The 22328-nt window shown below is 48.7% G+C and overlaps 1 protein-coding gene across 5 annotated transcripts in view; it reads right to left on the bottom strand.

Moving 5' to 3' along the window:
- Positions 1-4740: 4740 nt before the first annotated feature.
- Positions 4741-22328, bottom strand: part of CAMKK1 (calcium/calmodulin dependent protein kinase kinase 1) — a 96895-nt gene continuing 79307 nt past the window's right edge. For 4 of the 5 annotated variants that reach the window (XM_083875268.1, XM_083875269.1, XM_083875270.1 and 1 more), the window contains 4 exons: positions 20786-20873; positions 18525-18653; positions 17598-17701; positions 4741-9490 (listed from right to left, as the gene is read on the bottom strand). In XM_083875268.1, coding sequence (XP_083731394.1) covers positions 9418-9490; positions 17598-17701; positions 18525-18653; positions 20786-20873 — 394 coding nt within the window. In that variant the 3' untranslated portion in view covers positions 4741-9417. Of the gene's footprint in view, positions 9491-17593; positions 17702-18524; positions 18654-20785; positions 20874-22328 lie in introns of all 5 variants that reach the window. The other variant, XM_083875272.1, reaches the window with a different exon arrangement.

The raw sequence follows: 22328 nt of genomic DNA, 5'->3' as shown, positions 1-22328 counted from the left end.
GATGATCCTTGAGACATCAAGGAGCTTTCTCCATCTCCAGGAAGCTGCTGCAAGACAGCCACCACCGACCAGTAACTACTTTCTAGTAGAAGGTGAGATGTGAGGAGCTGTCTGAGGCTCCCTTGGGATTCTTGAGGGGCAATCCCAGGCCAGGTCAGGGCCTCTGAGAGCAGCCCAGTCCCTGGCTACTTTCAGTGCCTCTGATGCCAGGGCTTCAGAAAACTCCTCTCTGGTTTGCAGCTGCTCCTGGGACCCCCCTGTGCGAAGTGTCGGGCTGTAGCCCCGGCTGTCCAGAGCACGGGAGTGCTGCTCAGGACGCCGGGGAGAGCAACGGGGCCGCCCTGCCCCGCTGCACCGCGGCTCCTGCAGCCGCCTGTGTGCCCTGCCCCGGCCCAGCTGTGCCGCTCGCCAGCCCCAGGGCTGCAGGGCGGGGCCCGCTGCCCGGCATGCAGCAGGAAGCAGGTCAGAGCAAGGTGGCCCGCGGGGGCTCGGCCCGCTTCGCTGGCGGGCACTTGGGGGGCTGGCGGGCACAGGGCTGATGGCTCGCTCTTGGCCGCAGGGCAAAAGAAGAAGCAGCTGCAGGAGCTGTACGAGCTGGGCCCGCAGCTGGGGAGCGGTGGCTTCGGCACCGTTTTCTCGGGAACCCGCCTGTGTGATGGGAGCCCGGTAAGTGGCCGGGAGGGCCGGGCACGGGCCAAGGGTCAGGGGCGGGACGGGGCAGGGCTGGAGCTCAGGCCCCCTGTCTCGATGGCTTGCAGGTGGCCATCAAGTGCGTGGCCCGGGAGGACGTCCTGCAGTGGGACGAGCTGGTGAGTGAGCGGGGCCAACGGGCCAGAGCGGGCCGTGGCGGGCAGGGATGAGCCCGGGCCCGAGGTTGGGCCTGGCAGGGGCAGCGGTTGTGAGCTCAGCGTGCGAGGCCGAGCGTGGCGGGCCCGGGGATGTCAAACACCGGTGCTGGCTCCAGACAGGGGGGCACCTCCCAAATATTCCCTGCTTCGGGAGGAATCCCAGGCACCAGGGAGGCTGCCCAAAGGGACACTGGGGCATCGCAGGCAGGGAGCAGCGCGGCCACAGGGCAGCATCAGGCCTGCTGGAGGCATTGTCTTGTCCTGACAGCCCGACGGCACCCGTGTTCCCCTGGAGATTGTCCTGCTGGAGAAGGTGGGCTCTGGCTGCCACAACATCATCCAGCTCCTCAACTGGTTTGAGCAGCCAGACAGCTTCCTGCTCGTCATGGAGCGTCCGGAGCGGTCCCAGGATCTCTTGGCCATCCTGTTGGAGCAAGAGTTCCTGTCTGAGGAGGCGGCACGCTGGCTTTTCTGCCAGGTGCTGGAGGCCGTGTGGCACTGCACCGCCTGCGGCGTCCTGCACCGGGACATCAAGCTAAACAACCTCCTCGTGGACCCGGAGACTGGCGAGCTGAAGCTGATCGACTTCAGTTGCGGCACCTTCCTCCAGGAGCAGGTCTTCAGGACATTTGCGGGTGAGCCCCAGGCCGGGCCCTGCTCCCAGTGCCAGGCACTGCAGGGCCCCGTTCCCTCCTGGGCTGTGGCTGCGGCATTCAGCCGGCTGCCGGCTGCCCTGTGGCCCGGGGCAGATGCTGTGCCCCAGGAGCGGCTGCCGGCCCTGCCCACAGAGGGCGGCTGCAAAAGCCAGGCCCCGGCCCCTGGGCTTGGCAGGCTCGCCAGGGCTTGGGCTGCTCTGCTGGCCTGCTCTGCCTTGCACGATGGGTTTGGCTTTGCCCAGTGATCTGGGGGGTGCAGGGTGGCCTGGGGGGAAATTGTGGCCTGTGGTGCAGGGCCTCCCTCTGCCAGGAGGCTGGCACCAGGCTCTGGAAGCCAGCAGCCTACACCTGGACAGAGCTGCCTCTGTCCCCTAGGAACACACATCTTCAGCCCACCCGAGTGGATCAGCCTTGGCTTCTACCACGGCCATTCAGCCACCATCTGGTCCCTGGGTGTGCTGCTGTATGTCATGGTCTGTGGGAGCCTCCCCTTCCGGGAGGACCATGACATCGTGTCGGGGCAGCTCTCCTTCAGGTGGCAGGTCTCTCTCAGGTGGGTGTCTGGCCTCAAGAAGGCAGGCTTTGGTAGATGGCCCGGCCCAGCGGCCCAGCATGGCTCTCAGGCAGCTGGGCGGGAGGTCAGTGTGCCCTCCAGGGCCGGCTGCAGGAGGTGGCCTGTGACGGGCTGGCTGTGGCCTGCTGTCTGAAGGAGGTGGCGCTTGTCCTGCCGTGCCGCTGTCCCGCCAAGGGCAGCCCTGAGCACATGCAGCCTGGCCCGGGTTCTGCAGGCGCCGGCAGCAGCTGGGCAGGAGCCTTCTGCAAGTGACCGGCGCTTTCTGCCTTCTCTCCCCAGAGTGCCAACATCTGATCCACTGGTGCTTGTCCAAGCACTACGTGGACCGGCCAGAGCTGGAGGAGATCCTGTGCCACCCTTGGGTGTGTGGCGGGAGGCTTTGATGCCTTGGCAGAGCCTCTGCAGCACCCACTTACCAAGTCCCACACAGGACTGAGGGTCCCAAAAATAAAACACCTCCCAACCCATTCTGGGCTGTCAAGTCTGTTCCTTGTTAGCAACTTCAGCTAAAGAAACCTCTTGGGAAAGGGGAAATCAGTGTTCCCTTCAGCCTCTCTCACGCTTTTGATGCCTTTCCTCCAGATAGGTAGTTTTGTGTCTTCAAGCACAGGCTGTTGTATAAGTAGGAGGGGCTTTAGCAAGGCAAGAACTGCAGCAGTGAAACAAGACCTTCCAAACTTATGCCGCCACTTGGGGTCTCTTTGTCCTTTTCTAGTCTTTGAGGTTGCCTGGGATTTTCCTTGCTTCTCCCTTTTGCAGTACTGGGGGATATGAGTCCTTGTTTTGCCCTATGGGGGACTGGGGATCATTCGTCCACTCTCCCTTTTGGGTGGTTGGTGGTCTCTGTCCTCCCACTCTTTTGAGGGAGGGACAGAGGTAGTCCGTGTTTGTCTGTAACTTTGGCCAGGAGGGCAGGAGGTTCTCCTTTCTTTTGGAGGAACCTGGGTCTCATCTGGCCTTTGTGTCTGCAGGGAGGTCTCATCCTCCTCTCCCCTGCGGGGAGGGCTCCATACTCCTTTCTTGGATGGGGGACTGGGGCACCTCTGTCCTCCTGTCCCCTGGGGGATGGCCAGGGTTGTCTCCGTTGCATTTTCTTTACATGCAGCAAATATCATCAATATCAAATACATCAAAGCATTTGATGTATTGTTAAGTTTGATTTCTGCCAATTTTATTTTGTCTGGTCCCCGGGAGGTGCTTGAGAGGTCTCCATCCCTCTCACCCTGGGGGATGCTGGGAGGGACTCTAGGGGTGAGGGAAGTGTTCCTGTCCCTCTCACCCTATAGGATGATCTGGAATTTCTCCATCCTCCTTACCTTTGTGGGCTGGCAGTGGTTTCCGACCCCCTAAGTGGAGGGGGTAGGAGGGTGGTGCTTTTGCTGTCCTCGCATCCTGGGCAGTTCTCTGTTCTTACCTTTGCTGGACCTGCAGTGCTCTTGGTCCCTCAGCACTTTTTGGGGGGCCCTCTGTGTCTGTCCCCCTCCACTATGGGGGCAAGCGTTGTGTCTGCACTCCTCCAATTTAGGGGGACAGGGGTTATTCACTGCCCCCTTTCTGCATTGGGAGGGGCCAGTGTCAGCTCTCCATCCCCCTCTGATTTGGGGGGAGCAGCTCTTTGTCCCCCTCTGATTTGGTGGGGGCCTGCACTGTCACTGTCCTCACAGCTCCTGGCCACTCTCCGTCCAACTTATCTTTTGAGATTGTCCTTGGGCTTGGGCTTAGAGTTGCAGTTGGGGCTGGTTTTGAGTTTAGGGCTAAACCTGCTATTTGGTTTAGGGCTGAGCATTTGGGAAAGGTTCTGGAATTGGGGCTGGGCTTGGAGTTAAGACCGGCTTTTAGATTAGAGCTCGGATTGGGTTTAAGGCTAAATCCCTTAGGCCTGGCCTTGAGATTAGGTCCAGGGCTACACCAATCTGGGACTGGGATGAGGTTAAATCTGGGAGTGAGTACATCTCAGTGTGGAGTGAGATTGAGATCAGCATCAGAGTGAGGTTTGGGACTGAGCGCATGGGGTGGCATGGGGCAGAGGTCACTGCAGGATGTCCCTCAAAGAATATTCTCTTTTCCAGGCTGAACACCTCAAACTTTCTCAGCCTTGCAACATCATTGTCAGGGCTGACGCAGATGCTTTCACTTTTTTTTTTTTTTTTTTTTTTTTTTTTTTTTTTTTTTTTTTTTTTTTTTTTTCTTTTCTGCAGTATAAAAATGAGAGAAGCTTGGTGCCTCTGGCTTCCTCTCCTGGAGGAAGATGCCTGGAGTAGGGCAGGCCGAGCGAGTCCTACCCCATGGCGCCAGGGAACCCACGATTTGCTGGAGTTTCTAGAACTGTGCTGAGTGAGCTCTAACCCAGGCCAGGCCCTCTGCAAAGGAGATTGCACTTTTCTTTGGAACCAAATGGAGTGAAGGCAAGACAATTTCACCAGCCCCATTACAGCAAGAGGCTGGAATAGCTGAGGATGTGTCACCTGAGCATGACAGACCCCTGACCTTCTTCACCCAGGAAAAGCCCACAATGGAAAGCGCAATGAAAGAAATCCTCCAAGCCCCTCTGCCACAGCTACAAGCACAGAGAGGGGTGGAGCAGCAGAGAACACCCAAGAGCCAGCAGCCAGTGCTGCCTTAGGAACTGCACTTACACCCAGGGTCATCTCTGTGGAATTTATTGTCATTTTCTCATCAGTTCTACAGTACAAAAGCATGCAAAAAATAGCCTCTCTCTTCATGGTACATATTTACAGTGCAACAGCCACGTGCTGTCACAGTACTGAGTGCATTTACATCATGCTTGAATCATAGCAGAGCACATACAGCAGCAGAGGTTCAACTTCAAGTGCAACAAGAGACTGAAATACCAACAGAACAGGCCTAGAAATTAGAAAGAGCAGCAAAATTACAGCACAGAGGATCTGCATTGTACCCTCAAGAGTTGCAATTCATGTTTTCTTAAATTTACACATTTTTTTGGAGCACTTTGATTGATGGCTTGCGGATACTGACGGAGGGTCTGGGCTCTGCCAGCAGCAGCTCTGAGCAGACATGGCTTTTCTTCAGGAAGGGAAGGAGCAAGGCAGTGACTGATGAGCTTCCTTCCTTCCTTCCCTCATCCCATGGAAGGCTGCATTCAGAGCAACAAGGTCATGGCATAATCCAAGTTAATTCAGCCTGGGAGGGATTTGAGCCAAGCATGGACTTGTGTAGGAGGATCTGGGCCAGAAGGGAATTCCTTGCACTGCTTTGCTCAGCAAACTCCACTACAACTGTGCCCTGCTAAAGCAGAGAAGTTTGGCACCTCATCCAAGTTCCATTTCCACACAAACCCTCCACTCTCTGCTTTCCAGTCTTCCTGCTGCACATCAGAGATGCTCAGGCTCTCAGTGGCACCCCCAGCACAGCCCTGCTGCATTGGGAAATTCACTGAGATCCCTGTCGTTCCCAGCCTGGGCTTCTCAGGGGCTGGGACAAAGGCCCTGGGCTGGTGGGACAAAACTTATGGGTTTTTTGGGCAAGATGAGAGGGAAAGCACTGAGCTAGGAAAGCTCCCAGCAATACACTACAAATTGAGAAAGTCTCCCATGGCAGTGCTGCCAAGGGCTTCAGGACAGAGTTGTACTGCAGGAATACAAAATTTCTCCCAACAGCTCCTCCTTGCAAGTCTGGCAATAAATAAGGAATGAAATCACACCCTGGAAGTTATTTTATCGAGCCACTGTTTGTTTTGCATGGAGCAGCTACACTGTCCCTTGTCAGGCTTCCTCTGGTTGTAGCCCTACACAAAGTCAGCTTTCCCACCAGCAGCCCTGATGCTGAAAACCTCATCTGTTTGTGAGTGTGACATTCACAGCAGCACATTCCTGCCAAAAGGGTTAAAAACATGGACTGTACATTCCTCAGGACAGAAAAGATTTGACCTGGATTTTTGCTTTAGCACTACCCTCTAAAACCAAAGGCCTAGAGCCATTAATTGAGCAAGATAAAGAAATCCACCTCCTGAAGATCAAAGAGATGTGCTGTTCCCCCAAATGAGAAATTTCTTTCAAGAAAATCATCCTCAACCTGGAAGAGTCTGGAAAACTTGATGAGATGCAATGGTGCTGGGGGAAAGAGGAACCCTCCTGGTGACTCTGAGCCCAGCTAACGGAGGCCAGAGCATCCCAGTGCTCCAGGAACAGCAGAGGTGAGGACTTGGAGGGGAAAAACTCAAAGCACACACCAAAACATGAGTGTGCCACACCTGCTCTGCTCACTGGTCTGCAAAGCCTACCGTGAACCTCCTCCTCTCCATCACAGAGAGGAGCAGACAAATATTTACCCATCCAGCTAAAGAGAATGACTTTATTCAAGAGCTAAAAGCACTGCCTTGCCAGGGATGTTTATTCTCAAATAAATCCCCTCTCTTCAGTCTCTTCCTTTCTTCAGAGCAGAACCAGTGTTGCTCTGAGCTGCTCTAACATGCACATAAACAAGCAAGGATTTCATTGCAGATGAGTGAGAAGAACCTGTTTTTGCCTATCTGAGAGTTTCTCCTGTTGCCAGGGCACATTTTTCATCTCATTTCATGCAAGCTTTCAGGCTGCTGTTTGTGACATGATTGGGGTGATTTCTGGGGTATAAAGGAAAGGCTGTTGGCAGATTTGCTGAGGAAGCAAGGTGTGACAAGAGCTCAGAGCTCAGCTGTACAACTTGAGGGGTTGGTTATTGGACCTGGGGGAACAGTTCCAGAAGGATTTCTTTTAGCTGAAAGGGCAAATATTTCAAAGTGGATTTTGAGATAATCACAAAAAACAACCATTCCTCTCCAAAAGTGATGATTTAGGTACCACTAAAGGAACATGATATGGAGCTTATTTGTAACTTACCAGTTGTTTGGTTGCATTATTTGAGGCTGAGAACAGCCTTCCTGCAGCCTTGCCCCACCAGCTCCCACTCCTTGGGCATCACTAAAATAACCCCAACTGCCTGGGTTAGCAAATTATTCTTCACAGATTAAAAATAAAATAACTAACCCCATGTTTGTATTCTTAGAGCTCTTTGAGCACAACCCAGGTATTGCTTAGACTTCACAAGTCCCACAGGGATGAGGATTACCAGAACTCCCTTTTCTGCCTGGGGCAGGGCATATTCCTGAGATGTGTCCTTGTTCCAAGGTCACTCCCTGGCCCTGTCCTGGGGTCATCAGTTGGAGAAAGTTTTTTCCACAGACTCGTGGCTAGCTTGCCCCACTTGGCCCCTGGTGTGCAGCAGGAGCTGGTGGCACCATAGCACAGATCAGTTTGTATCCAGAGATATTTGTCCCTTCCACCTGGACAATCTCTTCCATTTGCAGAATCCCCTGTGCTCTTGGACTTTTCACTCCCTACCTCTGGGTACTTAAATCTTCATTACAAGGCAGCAGGATCCAAGCAGAAGGTCTGGTGGAAGGATCAGGGCATCCTCCTGGTGCAGGACCAGGCTCCTCAGAGGATGCTGAGCTCACAGCTGGTGCAGACACAAACAGACAGGATTTAGCACCTGGAAGCAGCAGTGCAGAGCTCAGGCCCACAGCAGTAACCTTTACAGGATTCAACACCATTGCCAGCTTTCCACATTAAAGGTCTCCATTAAACAGAGAAGCTGCAATGTTATTTCCCATTTTGCCAGTATTTACAGGTGAGATGCAAGGAAGAGCCCAGGCTGGTGACTGCTGGGCATCCCACTGAGATGGCTGAGGATGAGTGAGGGGAGGTGACAGGCTGGGGACAGACAAAAGGCACCAGCAGCAAAGCCCAGCTATAAAATGTTGGGAACCATCAAATTGGATTGCAGCAAACAGAACAAGAACACCAGGATATACCAGTCACTATCAACAGTCCTCATACATGTGTCCCCCTGCACAAAAAAATGAGGGAACAAAGTCCCAAGTCCTCAGAATTAATCTAAAAACAGACACTAAGATGATTATGTAGGAACCAAATCTAATAATGTCCTTTCTTTAAATACTATAAAATAAGATTCCAATCCCACTGGCTTCCCAGGGGCATCTTCAGACCCCATAAGGCTCAAGGGAAAATAATGACATATATTTTGACAGATGGATGTCACTGTTTTTTATTCTCTGAATGGAAGAGTGAAATTCCTGATTATCCACACAGTCTGTACAGTCAACAGCCACAGAAATGGCTGTGTTTGCCTTTTTGTATTTGCCTTTTTAAGTGCAATCTCTTACCAGTTGTCAAACTGTTGAGATGAAGCTTCTAACTCCAAGTTTAGAAGCAATCTATGGATGAAATAGCAGCATCAGCAAATGCATAAAAATCAGTCTTAAAATTAAAAATTAAAGCCTTAAAAAATTTAAAAGATCAAGTTGTGAACTTGTGCTCTGTAGCTTTCTAAAAACCCTTCACCAACATTTTCCATCCTAGGAACCTGTCCCAGTTTGGGTAATTTTCAGGAAACTAAAGTTTAAAAGCATCAGGTACACAAGAGATGAGTGAAGAGAAGAAAATTAAATAAAATAAAGCCCAAACCTGCCACTCTTTTCAGCTGGAGAACATGGTCCATGGGTGCAGTTGATGGGGTCTTTGGGAATTCCCTTTCATTCCCAGCTCTTTGGGAAAAGCAGCCCTGGCAGATGTCCCTGGAGCACTGAGCTGTTCTGTGTTGCAGCATATCCCCATGCTCCAGAGCTCTGTGACATTCCAAGGCTCATTGCACATACAGGCAACCTCCTCTGCTTTACAGCACTGCCCTGACTAAAGCCATGGCTGGGGACAGGACTGACACTGTGCAAAACTGAGGGATAACAGGAGAAGGGAAGAAAGAGAAAGAAAGGCATAGGGAGGGACAGTGTTCACTCCAACAGCAAGATCTCATCTTCATTTAACTGATATCCAAAGACATTCTGCCATCAACTCCACACCAGGGGCAGGACTCCTGATGTACACAAGCGCATAAATAAAACAGTTGCCCTCCGATACAAAACCTGTCTGTAACACCATTTTTCTTTTCCTGATGCTTGAAGTAGAGAATACAAAAACACAAGGAAAAACTGTCTGGGGGGAAAAGGACCCTTGAGACAAACAACCCCCCATTCCTTGGCTGAGAGCCCCAAGGTGAAGCACGAGTGGAGAGCAAGGCACACATGGAGGAGCCATGGGCACCTTGCCCAGGGAACACAGCCACGCTGGCCCCGGGCTCGCTCTGCTCCTTGGCGCTGCTCTGATCCTCCAACCTGGCTTCCTGGCTTGGTCCGGTTCTGGTGGGTTTAGTCTGGTTCTGGTGTTGCTGTGCAGGCCTCGGGCTGGGTGATGAGGGCAGATGTGACACCACAAAGGGCATGGCCAGCCCGTGGCAGCCGCCGGCCTCAGGACGCAGCCTCATCTTCACACACGTCGGGCAGCTCCGGGTCCCTGGCTGCTTCTCTGCTCCCTTGTGTTCTACATGGGTGGCAAGGAAAACAAAGACATTGTGTAGGCACAGAGCAAGGCAGGGGGTGCTTCTTCCAACCCAGGTCAGCAATATCAACAGGGAACAGCAATCAACCAGCCTGTTGTGCTGGTACCATGTAAACACCTCAGCAATATCCCAGCACGGTGCCCTGCAGTGATGTGCAGCTTGTGCCTGGACACCTGCTTGGCCTCTTGTAGTAATACACCCCACACCCCCAGCAAATCACCTGTTTGGTGCTTCCAAACAGGGAAAGAGTTTCAGTTTACCTCTAGACATTTTAGGAAGTTTACTCTCTTGGCAGTGATTGGCTCAGGGCCAGCACAAGGGCATAGACTGGGCTCCCAGAGTGTAACTCAAATCCTGTATCTTTCCCTGTTGGCAGCAGGCCAGGCTGTCCCTCCTAAAACATTCAGTATTTAAGAAGGAGCACAAAAGAAGAAAAAAAGGCTTTTGGGAGTGTTTCTAGCAGGGTGTCAGAGGTTTTCCTGGACACCTGTGTACAGCTTTTATTTTCTCTAACATTTTTTGTTTTGATATTTCTCTTTATTAAACTTTTTTTGCTTTACAGAACACCTCTGAAGAGCGGTGTCATGAATTGATTTCAGCCACTTCTCTGCAAAGGCTGGACCCTCAGAGATTGATACATTTACACGTGGTTTATTCCACTCTGGCCACCTGCTAACCATATCAGCCTCTGCTCCCAAAAATGGAGCTCTCCACTTCCCTGAATGCCCTTCTCCACGAGGAGGTATCTGGTTCTAGGGGAAAGTCTTGAAGACCAGCAGCATGGTTTCCAAATTATCTAGTTTGCATTTGGAGAGTTCTGGCTTGCTCTCATTTAATCTGATTTTTTAATAAAGATCAGAGTGATGGGTTGATCCCACCACTGCTTCTCCAAATGTAAAAATAAATGTTTCTGTCAGAACCCAGTTTGTCCTACACAAAAACTGTGTGATTTCTGTTTCTGTGAGTTTGCCTGGTCCCCAGAATAGCAGTCCCCAAAACCTGAGAGCAGCAGCCCCAGAATCTCAGCCAAGGTTACTTACTTGCATTGCACATACACCACAATAATTTCAGCCTTTTTCTCCTACTCCTAATTTTTGATGTTTTCTCTTGTAGAAGGTTTGAGCTGTACTGCACTTCAGGGCATCCTCGAGGACCAACATCTCCACCCAGCCCAGCCACCCTCAGACAGCCTGTGACTGTCACTGTGACTGGATGGAGAAAAGGGGACACCTCCAGGTGCCGCCCACAGCAGAAACCCATTGCAGGTGGATGAATTCACCTAAAACACCCATTTCTCCATCATAAAGATATCCACAGCACAAAGGAGGTGATCATCTCCAAGCAATTGTGTGTCCCAGGTGTCCAACCTCACTCACACCAATCTGGCTCTATCACAGAATCATGGAATGGTTTGGGTTGGAAGGAGACCTTGAAGATCATCTTGCTCCACCTCCTGCCATGGACAGGGACACCTTCCACCATCCCAGGTTGCTCCAAGCCCCATCCAGCCTGGCCTTGGGCACTTCCAGCTGCTCTGGGCATCCTGTGCCTGGTGCATTCTGCAGAACCTGCATGGACAAGCCAGCTTGGCAGTGGCATGTCAGTGCTGCTGCATGTGCCTGCAGCACACAGTGTTTGGGAAGAATGGGTTGGGGGTTCTGGGGGTATTTCCTGGCTAGGAACAACACAAAGCACACACAAGGCTAACCTGATTTTTTAAAGAAACTAGAAATAATCAAAAATCATGTTCCTTTCTCCCTCTACTTCAGCAAAGCTCTGCAATAAACCTGACCTTGAACCTATGAAACATTTCCCTGCAGTGAAGGCTGAGGAACAGCCCTGTCTTCAGTGCCCGTCATCCCCCTCTTCAAATGATTGATCACCCCATTTAGCAGCAGAGGCTTTGTTCTGTGGCAGCTCAGCACAGCCTGGCTCCCTGTCTGCCACATCCTGCTCCTGTCAGGGGTGTCTTCAAGGCTGTCCCACCACTCTGAGTAGCCTCTCCCTCTCCAAACACCTCAGTGTCAAGGTGAGGGGACTCTCCTGGTGGCAAACACCAGACAAAAAGCTGCCTGTGAAGCAGCAGAGCTCCAGTAGCAGAGCTCCATGTCTGCACAGGAGCCAGGCTCATGCTGTGAGGCCTTAGGCTGCATGGGTAAATAACTCTTGGTAACAAATAAGACTATTTCTCCTACATTTTTTAAGCCACAGGGGAGCAAAGCCTGGTTTGTGCAATTACCCAGGAGAGTACGTGGCTGCCACCCACAGCAGCTGTGGGGGGAATCACAGCCACTGGGGATTCACACGAGTTTTGTGTCCAGCAAGGACTGAGCCTCCCCACACTGTCCTCCCAGCCACAGGAGCACAGGACAGGGATGGTGTGTGACAACCTTCACAGCACAATCACACACCCCTGGCAAGTGTTTAATTCCTCCTGTGAGTCCCCATTCAATGCAATAAGCTGCCCTCAGGCTGCTGAAGTCCCTCCCGATGCATTGCAGCAGCAGGAGTCAGTGGCACCAGCCGTCCCTGCCGGCGCCACGTCAGTCCCCATCCGCCTCTGCCTGCCTGCTCCTGGCTATTTTTGGAGAATCTCTGCAAGTCCTTCCTCACTCAGAGCAGGCAACATCCTGGCTCTGGCCCATCCATTTGTCTCAGAGCAATAAACCAGGCCAGGCAGAGTCTCCAAAGTGCTGGAGCTCTTCACAAAGGTATTTAGAGCTCTGTGGTTGTTTCCCAGTCTCTCAGGCCAGATCTTCCCAGCCTGGCTGGAGGCTGTGTACTGACTGACCACTGGATCCAAATCCTTCCCAATGAGGTGTCTGCAGGCAGCTCATCATGGTTTGCATTGATGTTATTTTGTTATTTAACAGGATTAACTGGAGCAACACTTCCTAGAGGGGTCTGTGCAAGTGGTTGGAGCAGTGACCATGTTTTGATGAAGTCCTGGCTGGGGTGATCACTTGGAGCAACCAATATTGGTCTGCCCAGAGCCCTCCCAGGGCTGCACCAGAGGCAGAACCACGAGGGAGTGGTGGAGCATCTGGAGCAGAGATGGGCTCCAGCCCTTTCTTTTGCATAACCACTAAATATTAAACTCAAATTACAAAGCTCAGCCTTTCCCAAATTCTGTAGCTATTCCCTCTGCAAACGTGGGGCTGAGCACTAGTCCCTGCTAAAACCCAACTGTTTTTTTTCCCCCTCCCTCCCTAAAAGCAGCTGAAACACCAAAGAATCTCAAGTAGAAATACTAATACACAGCATACAGAAACAGTGTCACACACACAGAATGACTGCAGTAAAACTGCTCCTACAGGAAGAAAGGAGGAGCCAAATGCTCTCACTACCACACAAACCAAACAGGCTGAGGAGGGGACACACAATTTTCTACAGCACCTGGGGAAACAGAGACATGGAATTACCTTAAAGATGGATCCAAATATACAGATGTGTTTAAGAGGAATCTGTCCCTGAGAACAAAACAATGAGACAAAGGAAGAAGGTGATCATGAAGACAACGGCAGCAGCTGAAGGAGCCTGTATTTCTAGAATGCAGAGTGGAATAGGGATGGAACATCAGCCACATTTACCTGAAGGACAGATGGGGACAGGCACTGGTAGCCCTCATACACACCCACTCCAGCCCCTACCACTGCTGGAAGCTCCAGATGGCTTCCACACACTGCTGATGTCCAGCTGTGCTTCCCTGGGCCATGTCCTTTGGCACCTCTGGGCTTTTATGTCCTATCAGCACCTTGTGCAACAGGGCAGAGCCCCAGGAGCACTGGGCCCCTCACTGCTGATGGTGGATCATTCCAGAGGAAAATCCTGTGCCACCCTGTGAGGACACCAACCTGCATGTGGGGCATGGCTCTTCCCACAAAACATGCAGTTCTCTCTTTGGGAGAGGCTGTGTCTGCTTGGAGACCTGGGCCAGCTACTTTTTTTAACCTCCTTTTCCTCCTTGGCCTCCTTGTGCCTAAACATACATGGATAATATGGCCTTAAGGGCAGTGAGAGCCCTTTTGGTCTCTTTTTGGGAAAGCTGGAAACAAGGTAGGCTTTAAAAATACCAACTGATCCCCATAGAGGAGCTGACAACCACATTTCATCAATAGTATTAGCAGCCATAATGGGAAAGTAACTTTTGTCTGTCAAAACACAGCAATTAATTTGATAGGTTGTAGTTGCAATAAATGAGAGCAATAAAATGTGCTGAAGCCAGTGCTGACTCAATTAGGAAAAATGTGGAGCAGGCAGAAGAAATGCTGCAAACACTGCTACCAGAAATCCAGAACTTAGCTGTGAATGCTGAACTGGGCTTAAAAAATACTCTTGGAGCTGGAAAATTAGAAAAGATCACTTGCTTCTGCAGCCACCATTAATGATGGGCTTGAACCTGGCCACGGTCTGCAGGATCTGTAAGATTGCCTGAATCACTGCCTCTCCTGGAGCTCCTGCATGAAAGGCAAGACCCAGTAACACCTGGCCACTGCTCAGCTGACAGGGTGAGGTGACAGCTGGCAGCACTCACACCATTCTAGGTGTGCAAAACAAGCACTGCTAAATGAGGCATCTTCATTTTAGTTCCCCTCTGCCGGCTGAGTGTGTCTGCACTGAACATCTGCCTTTTAAACTGCTCAGTGCTGATAAACAGAGCAATAAATAACAGCCAGGAGAGGATTAGCTTCTTCCAGGTCTAAAGAGTCCTAAAAACAACCTTTCTCTCCTCCCAGTGTTAACTTAAGAACTGTTTCATATGAGTGGTGTCTTAGTGATGTCCTCTAAAGGCATCAAGGCTACAACAAGAGAGCCCTGCTGCTGCCACAGACATCTGCATAGGCATTTCGAGGAACAGAGCCCAGCACACAGTGTAGGTAATGCAGGGAGAAGTTAAAAAAAGATTCAGCCACATGATTTAGTTTCCTCTTCTCCAAATCCCAAAGAGTGAGCTTGAAGGACAGCTCCATTTTAAGAGTCATCAATTAGGCATCAAATGCCAGAAAGCCTCTTGTACCAGAGCTCAGCTCAGCTGCCAGAGGATTTCCTACAGGGTATACCCTCAGAAATGGCACAGATGTAAGATGCTTGAAGCAGCAGTGAGTGGGGCTCTGGCAATTTCACATGCAGCCTAATTAAATAAATTGAATGTAGAACTGGAGTACTCTAATTGCTTTCCTTTTTTCTTCCATAGAAACACAACAAATTATTTCCTACCTACAACTAGGAGGAGATTTGATATTACAAAAGCTGACTTACGTCCCTCTAAAGACACTGCCACTGGGGAGAAGGAGCTCTGTGGAGGAGAACTTGGGAATGTGTGACTCATTTTTCCCTCAGCTCCTCCTGGGCAGCCCCATGTCCAGGGCACAGTGATGGCTGCAGGCACTGGCCTTTTCTGGCATGTCCCAATTTTGGGGTCCCCACTCCAGCTACAAGGGTGATGGACATGCAGAAACTCTGTGGAGCCTTATTACAGCAATACTATCTGCTCCTGCAAGATCCTAAAACTGTACAGAAATCCAGACTCACTTGAAACTTATTTTAACACAGCTCTATTCATAACATTGGCACTTTATATGTGTAGCAAGGGTGGTTTTTCTAGAGAACAACCAATCTGAATTAAGAAGTGGATGAGCTTGGTGTCTACTCTGTTTGCCCCTGAGGAAATAACACTGTCATCAAGAGATAACTCACTGAACAATGAATATTTCCCACTTAGCCATGGTTCACTTGAAATTAACGTCATTAGATCCAACACATCTATTTAAATTTGAAGTTATTTTCATTAGATTCAGTCAGTAAAGCATTTTTCCCAAGTTTGAAATAATTATAATCCATATGCCTTAAAAGGAGTATCCCTGCTGTAGTGTTTAATATACAACACCATTTTTTGGAGATACTTGGCAAGTATCTTCCTTTTAAACAACAGTTTTGAGATGGGTTCTCAAAGCTCCAGTTGTGCATGAAATAATTTAGGATCAAGTCAATTGTTACTGCCAAAAATTGGCACTGATGGCATGAGACTGAGAAATTAAAGCACGGGGATTAGTGCAGTGGAGAACTGGCACATTCACATTGATTTTGGGTATTTCTAAGAGCTCACACAGCTGGGCAGAAGCCAGGCCAGCAGAGCTGCAGCTCCATCCCTGGCCTGGCATGGTTTTGTAAACTAAAGGCACCAGATACAGCAGCACAACAGTGGAAATTACACACTGCTTTAAAAAAATAAACCTTTTAGTCTGCACAAGGAGCCTGAAAACACACAGGACCAGAATGAGCTGAGACAGGGAAAGATGCTGGGTTTCAATGAACTGAGAAAAATCCGACTAGCAGCTTTAAAAAGGAGACAAAAGTGGAGGCTTACAGCTCATCTTGAAGGTCTAAGCATATTTTATAAAGGACAAGACATTGATAATGTGGCTGATCAGAAGTTTCACAGCTACCTGAGACCAAATGAACTTTTTCTGAGCAGATACTAAAGCACCCAGCTCCAGGCAGGAACCAGCATCAAGGGTCAAGGAGTTTTCCCATCATCTGGGTGAGTTTTCAAGCATCTCAAATGAAGGTAGAAGGGAACAAATTCCTTCTGGAAACAGACTCAGGGTGACCACTCTGAAATATCAGTTCAGGCAGGGTTTGAAAAGAAATTCTGCCTTGCTCCAAGTTACCTGTCTGGGACAGTGGAAATAAAATACATTTTTCTTCAAATTTAGTAAATGTTTCCCCATTTCAGAGCAATGCAATGCAGTGACCAGCAATGATAGTGAAGAATGAGCAGGGATGTGTGTCCAATTAGCAATAACTAATTTGGAAGGCACTGAACAAAGAGAAACAAATCAGGGCAAATCTCTTGTGCTAAGATGGCAGAGGAGCTGTGAGTGCCACACTCCAAATGTGTCCCATAGCAGCACTCATGAACAGGGTGTTTAAATGCCAAACTGGTGTCTGCCCACGGACACCAAAGTCTTCACTGAAGTCTCCAATACCCAGCTGGGGACTTAGAACATTATCATCCTTAATTGAGCTGAGCCCTTAAATCCCTACACACCTGTGAGAGACAGAAAGAGCTCCTCTAATTGTGTTGTTAATGGTGCAGTGAGACCCAGCACACTCTTGTGGGAGTCTGCTGGGAGCGGTACTGGGATTCTGAGTGGAAAAGAATCATTTTGGGACAACACAGTTCTGTTGTCAGCCACAGCCTTATAGATCCTGTGGGGTGAGAACTTTATTTATATAAAAAATAATTGTCCCAGATCAGGCTACTGGTCCAGCTGTGATTTACTGGAATGATGGTGCAGAATCCTGGCTCTGAAAGGAATCAGTGACAAAACTGAGGGAGAAGGAGTAAGAACCAAATAAAGGACAGAAGAATTCTCTCCCCATCCCTGCATACACCATCATGGTTAAAAACTGTTGATGAATCTATTAGTCATCAAGATCTCTATTCCCTTTTTAATCCCAATATAGTAATTTATACCCAACCTCCAAAGTATTCCCTTGCAATGTGTTCCACTATTTCATTAACTGGCAAAAAACTGTGTGAAAAAATACAGTATGTGTTCTCAAGTGAAAAAGCAATTTCAAAATGTTCTCTTTTGTCTGACCATGATGTCTCTGCCCAGAATTGGGCGCCAGACAACAGGTCAATCCCATATCTTATTTTGAGTTAAAGAACTGCTAATTTGATATCATTTTTGTTGTCCAAAGAAAGAAGAATGAAACCCTCCAACATATATCCAAACCAGACCCTAATTAAACTTATTTTACTTCACTAATCTCTAATGGATCTTTGATCACAGCATTATAAACTAACAGGTGAAAAAACAGACTCAGGTTTATCACCTTACATGTGTTTAGGCCAAATTCATCTTACAGAGAGAACTGCATCTATAAAAGAGTTTTTAGGCTGCAGTAGCACACTGTATTTCAATCTGAGAGGACCTGAGGTAGATTTTACCTCCAGTGTTTGACGCAGAAGGGAGTTTTGTCTTTAAATAGTACAGAAAAGTTTGCAAACTGCTTCCCCCACCCTCCCCATGCACCTTGGCCCTGCCCATGCTGCAGAGTGTGGCTGTAGGTACCTACATCAGCAGGTTCCCTGGAGCAGACATGGATCTCTCCTCCCTCCTCGTCTGCACCTCAAAGGGATTCCCAAAGGAGCGTTTCCTCAGCATGGCCTTCACCAGGATCTTTGAGGAAGAGAACAGACCAGTGAGAACAGCAGGACTGACTCCTGGAAGCGAGTTCAAAGGAGTAACAACAGCCTCTTTAATAATTCAGCTGACATTTCACAGCACTACAGGAAAGAGCATGAAGCAAAGAGACCCACAGAAGAGCCGCTTGAGACAGTCAGGCTGCTGCAGTGCTTAGACACAAGAAGTTCACACTGAGTCAAAAAGCCAACATTTCATGCCAGGAACACACGTGTCTCCCTGTGGAAATGCATCCCACACTCCCAGCAGGTGCTTCCAAATAGGGAAAGAGTTTCAGTTTACCTTTAGACATTTTAGGAAGTTTAACTAGAAAGTTCTGTGGTTTTCTGACAGTGATTGGCTCAGTGCCAAGAGAGAAGCATCTATTGAGCCTTTTTACTGTTCTTCAAATCCTGTATCTCTTATTAGCAGCAGGCCAGGTTGTCCCTCCTAAAACATTCAGTATTTAGGAAGGAGCCCAAAGAAAGTAAAAGGCTTTTTGGAGTGTTTCTAGCAGGGTGTCAGAGGTTTTCTCAGACACCTGTGCACAGCTTTTGTTTTCTGTAACATTTGTGATTTTGATATTTTTCACTTATTAAACCTTTTGTTTTACAAAACACCTCTGAAGAGCAGCCTCACTCAAATTATTTTAAGCCAATCTGCAAGGGCTGGACCCTCAGAGACTGATACATTTACAGGTGGTTTATAAGACTCTGGCCACGTGTTAAACTGTATCATCCCCTCTCTCCAAACCTCCTCCAGCAGCTGAAGGCTTCAGCACTGCCCTCTGCTCAGAGGACGAGGTGTATTTCATACTCACCACAGCTGGCAGGCTGGGGATGGTCTTCACAGAGTTCTTGACCTCCTCCTCAGTGACCTCCACCACGGAGCAGTGCTCCTCCTCCAGCGGCAGCGGCTCCGTGCCGCCCCTGCTCAGCCACGGGTGCACCTGCATGGGGACACAACAAAGTGTGACAAAAACAAAGGGTCACTTTCTTAGAAAAATTCATAAGTTTAATTAAAAAAAATAAAAAATAGACAATTAGTGTCACCCTGATTCTTTAGTTTTCTGATGGTTTCTACATATTTCTACTGAAGATTCTCACGCATGTAACAGAAACGAGTAGATTGTTTTCTCATCTCTCTCTGTGATGGACTGCTGGTTTAACCCCTGGGGTCAGAGAGGTGTTCCTCTCATCTCCCAATCCTTGTTCACATTCCAAATCCTATTTAAACCTCAAATCATAATAAACTGCCCTTCTTTTCCTCACTTCAACCTGATGGTGAGTGTGGTTCTTTCATGTTGTAAACTGCGACAAGTTAGGAGACAGAAAAGCAAAAGTTTCTTGGCCGAGGGTGCCTCACCAGAAAGCACACTCACTCCTTCAAAATCCTTGTTTTTAAGGATTAATCTTTTACATATGTATTTTTCAAACATTCCTTTGAGTCCAGATGTTCCCTTGGTTTTTGGCTCCCCCTTCCTTCAAAACTTGCCCCGTTGTACCAAATTAACATTTTATTAGATGAAGTCCTTGTTGGTGCCTGGTAGTCTTTCGGATACCAGGAAATCAATTAATTCCTTCTTGTAGCTTTTGTTCCACCACTGTCTCAATCTAATCAATTCAGGAATATAGGAGGATTCTCTCTCCTATCTTCTGGTGAGGGTTTCAGTTTTTGTCAACTGGTTTGACTGGTTTTAAATATTACAAAAAGTTTTACAACTTAAAAAGAAAATATACATCCATCATATTTCTAAGACTGTTAGTAATAAAAGAAAATACAGTAAAACTTTCTACATTATACATATAGCATTCATTTTAATATTTACAAAAAGCCAACTCTATAATATGCATTTATAACACACAGCTCAGGGCTAGGACAGAAATGGGGCACAGGGCTCACTGCAAGAGCAGCTGTCAGCACTGTTCCATTTCCCACTGCCAGAGGTGGTTTTTAACCAGCTTCCTTGGAAATGCAGTCTGGCTCAGTGCTGTCACAGCTGCTGCCACCAACCTGCACCATGGCACTCTCTGAATCAAGTTTGAAGCACTTTGAAAACTTGAGTTATCTGGAATATTTTCATTTTTTTGTCTCGCATGCAGCAGAGCAAAGCCCCATTTTCTTGCTGCCTCTCATGGGATGGTTCTTGGCTGTGAAAATTTGACAAATCCTGTCTGAGGTCATGGGCTGAGCACAGAGCCCAGCCTGATACGTCCTCTGTCAGCATCCAAGGCCAGTCCCCAAGCACAGCAGCAACGTCTGTGCACAGCCAGGGACAAGGGCCAGCACTCAGCTCTGCTCTTCTACCCACAGGGTCTTACAGTGTGCCTGAAAGAGCTGTCAAGTGAAATCCCATAAATACAGCTCCAAACCTTTGGCTTTGGCCTCCTGGGCATGGAGGGAAAGGATGTCATGATTTTTTCCTGAAGCTCAGCCCTTCTACTGTCAGCTTTGGTGGTAATACTGGTGTTGGCCTGGGAGAAAGCAAAGCAGAGCTTGCCCTGTAGATCATGCTGATGGATCTCTATAGAAACTCTGAGCTCCTCCAGCAGGTCTAAAGCCTTAGTGAGGGGTGACAGGAGGACAGCAAGCCCACACAAACCCAGAATGAAACCACAACCTGTGAAGCATTGTACTCTGCCAGGCCTGTTCATTCTTTCTATTATTAAACATCTCCCAAATTATGGCGACAGAAACAAATGTGCTGCCTTGAGGCCACTGGCCACAAAAGGACCAGAGGAGGAACACACATCCAGTCCCTGGAATGAACATCAACACTGCCAGCGCCGGCTCTGCAGCTAGCAGCTCCCCTGACAATGTTGATTCTCCCAGGGATTCAATGAGATCAGTCAGCTTTTGAGTATTTTTCATTTAAATAAACAAGAAAGCTTTTGTCAATATTCCCCAAGCAAGCAGTAGTGGTGGAGGTGTGCCTGCAAAATGAGTGCTCTCCCTTTCCAAAGGAGGGTGCTAGAGACAGCTCCCAAAATAAACCCTGGGAACAGCTCTGTCTCATTAGAAGGTACCGAAGGACATAAAATCAGCTGAGACTAAAAACTCTAATATCAAGATCCAGCTTACCTTTATTTCAGGGACTGTTATCCTTGTTTCTGGGTTTTTATCGAGCATGCGCAGTATCAGATCCTTGAGCTCGTCACTTATCTGTGCTCTGAGAGAAGGAAACAGCTGCACACAGTTAACAAGGGAATTGTAAGTGCAGCAAGGCACAGTTCCTACTGCAGTTACCTGGTAGAGAATCTGCTCTGCTCAGGAGGTATTTTCTCTGCAAACCTGGCTTGAAAAAGGAAGGTACCACAGTCATTGCTGCGGGGCTTGGTTATCCTGTTCTGCCCCAGAACACAAAAGCACATGCTCAAAATGCAGCATGAGGGATCAGGTGAATGGGTCTAAGGACATTCCTGAAGACAGCACCACATAGGGGAGTTTCTGAGGGGAGATTTGGGACAACAAAGTGCTCCTGAGAGCAGAACTGGAGTTGAACTCTGAATCAAGAGGGGCACAGCTTGATTTGCTGAACCTGCATCATGAGCAACTGTATGCTGGATAAAACACCCCCATCTGACATTCAAGTTCCCAGTTAAGCTTCCAGGTTGTGTTATTTAAATTGCTTCCAGAACACTGATTGCAGGCAGTCTGTAACTCAGTATTCTGTACCTGCAAAGCTCAGCCTTGGGGGAACAAAAGGAAGGAATGAACAAATGCAACGAAGAGAAATACATCTAAATCTTTAACACTGTTTATATGTTCTAAATGTGAGAGCACCTGAACCCAGAAGCCACTCTATTGACATGGAGCCCTTGGTCCTGCAGCCCAAAGGCTGCAATGACTCCTGTGGTTAATGATGTAGGAGATGCCTTTAAAATGCACTAGATGTGAATGATCAAAGTGCTGCTGCAGTAAAATGCCAGGATGTGACTGAATTGCATTAGGCAGTTAAAAGTCTGTGTCACAAACGACTCTTGAAGAACTGTGTTTCTTCATGGAGATGGAACTTAGCATAAAATGTCACTCCCCAAGAAGGCTGGATTTGAGAGGGAAACAATACTGAGCACCAGGTGCTGTGCCCACCTCCTCTGCACTCCCCTCCTCAAGCAAGAGAAGGGAATAAACTATCACAAACCAAAATGAAAACCACATCACAGCAAGGGATATTTCAGTCAGATGAAAACAGAGCTGCTGTTTAATAATTCATTAATATTTTATTTGGACTTTGGCTATGAGATCTTGACAAACAACTACAAGGAAATGCTGCTCGTTCAGAGGCAAAAAGGAGGTTCAGTTTGAAGTCTAAACACTTGGAGTTGCATCAAGGGTCTGCTGTACACAGGCAACAGAGGCCAGACAAGGGGAACAACAGGATGAGCCCTCAGAGACTCAGGTGACAATTTCAGCTGGAATGGAAGGAACAGTGCTGCTCTTGAAATGAGCTCCAGAGAAACAGCCATGGGCATTGACAGTGCATTTAGCAGGTCAGAACAGACAGATTCCTCCTAGACACCACACTGATGCAGGTGAGACAGCATTTAAAAAATATTGAAAATCAGTTCTGTGCCAAAGTGCCAACAGCTTTACTTAAAATACAATAAATAGAATATAAAATAAT

The sequence above is a fragment of the Zosterops lateralis genome (genome assembly GCF_965231275.1).
Source record: "Zosterops lateralis genome assembly, chromosome: 19".
Classification (NCBI taxonomy): domain Eukaryota; kingdom Metazoa; phylum Chordata; class Aves; order Passeriformes; family Zosteropidae; genus Zosterops; species Zosterops lateralis.
This window is presented reverse-complemented; position numbering and strand designations above follow the sequence as displayed.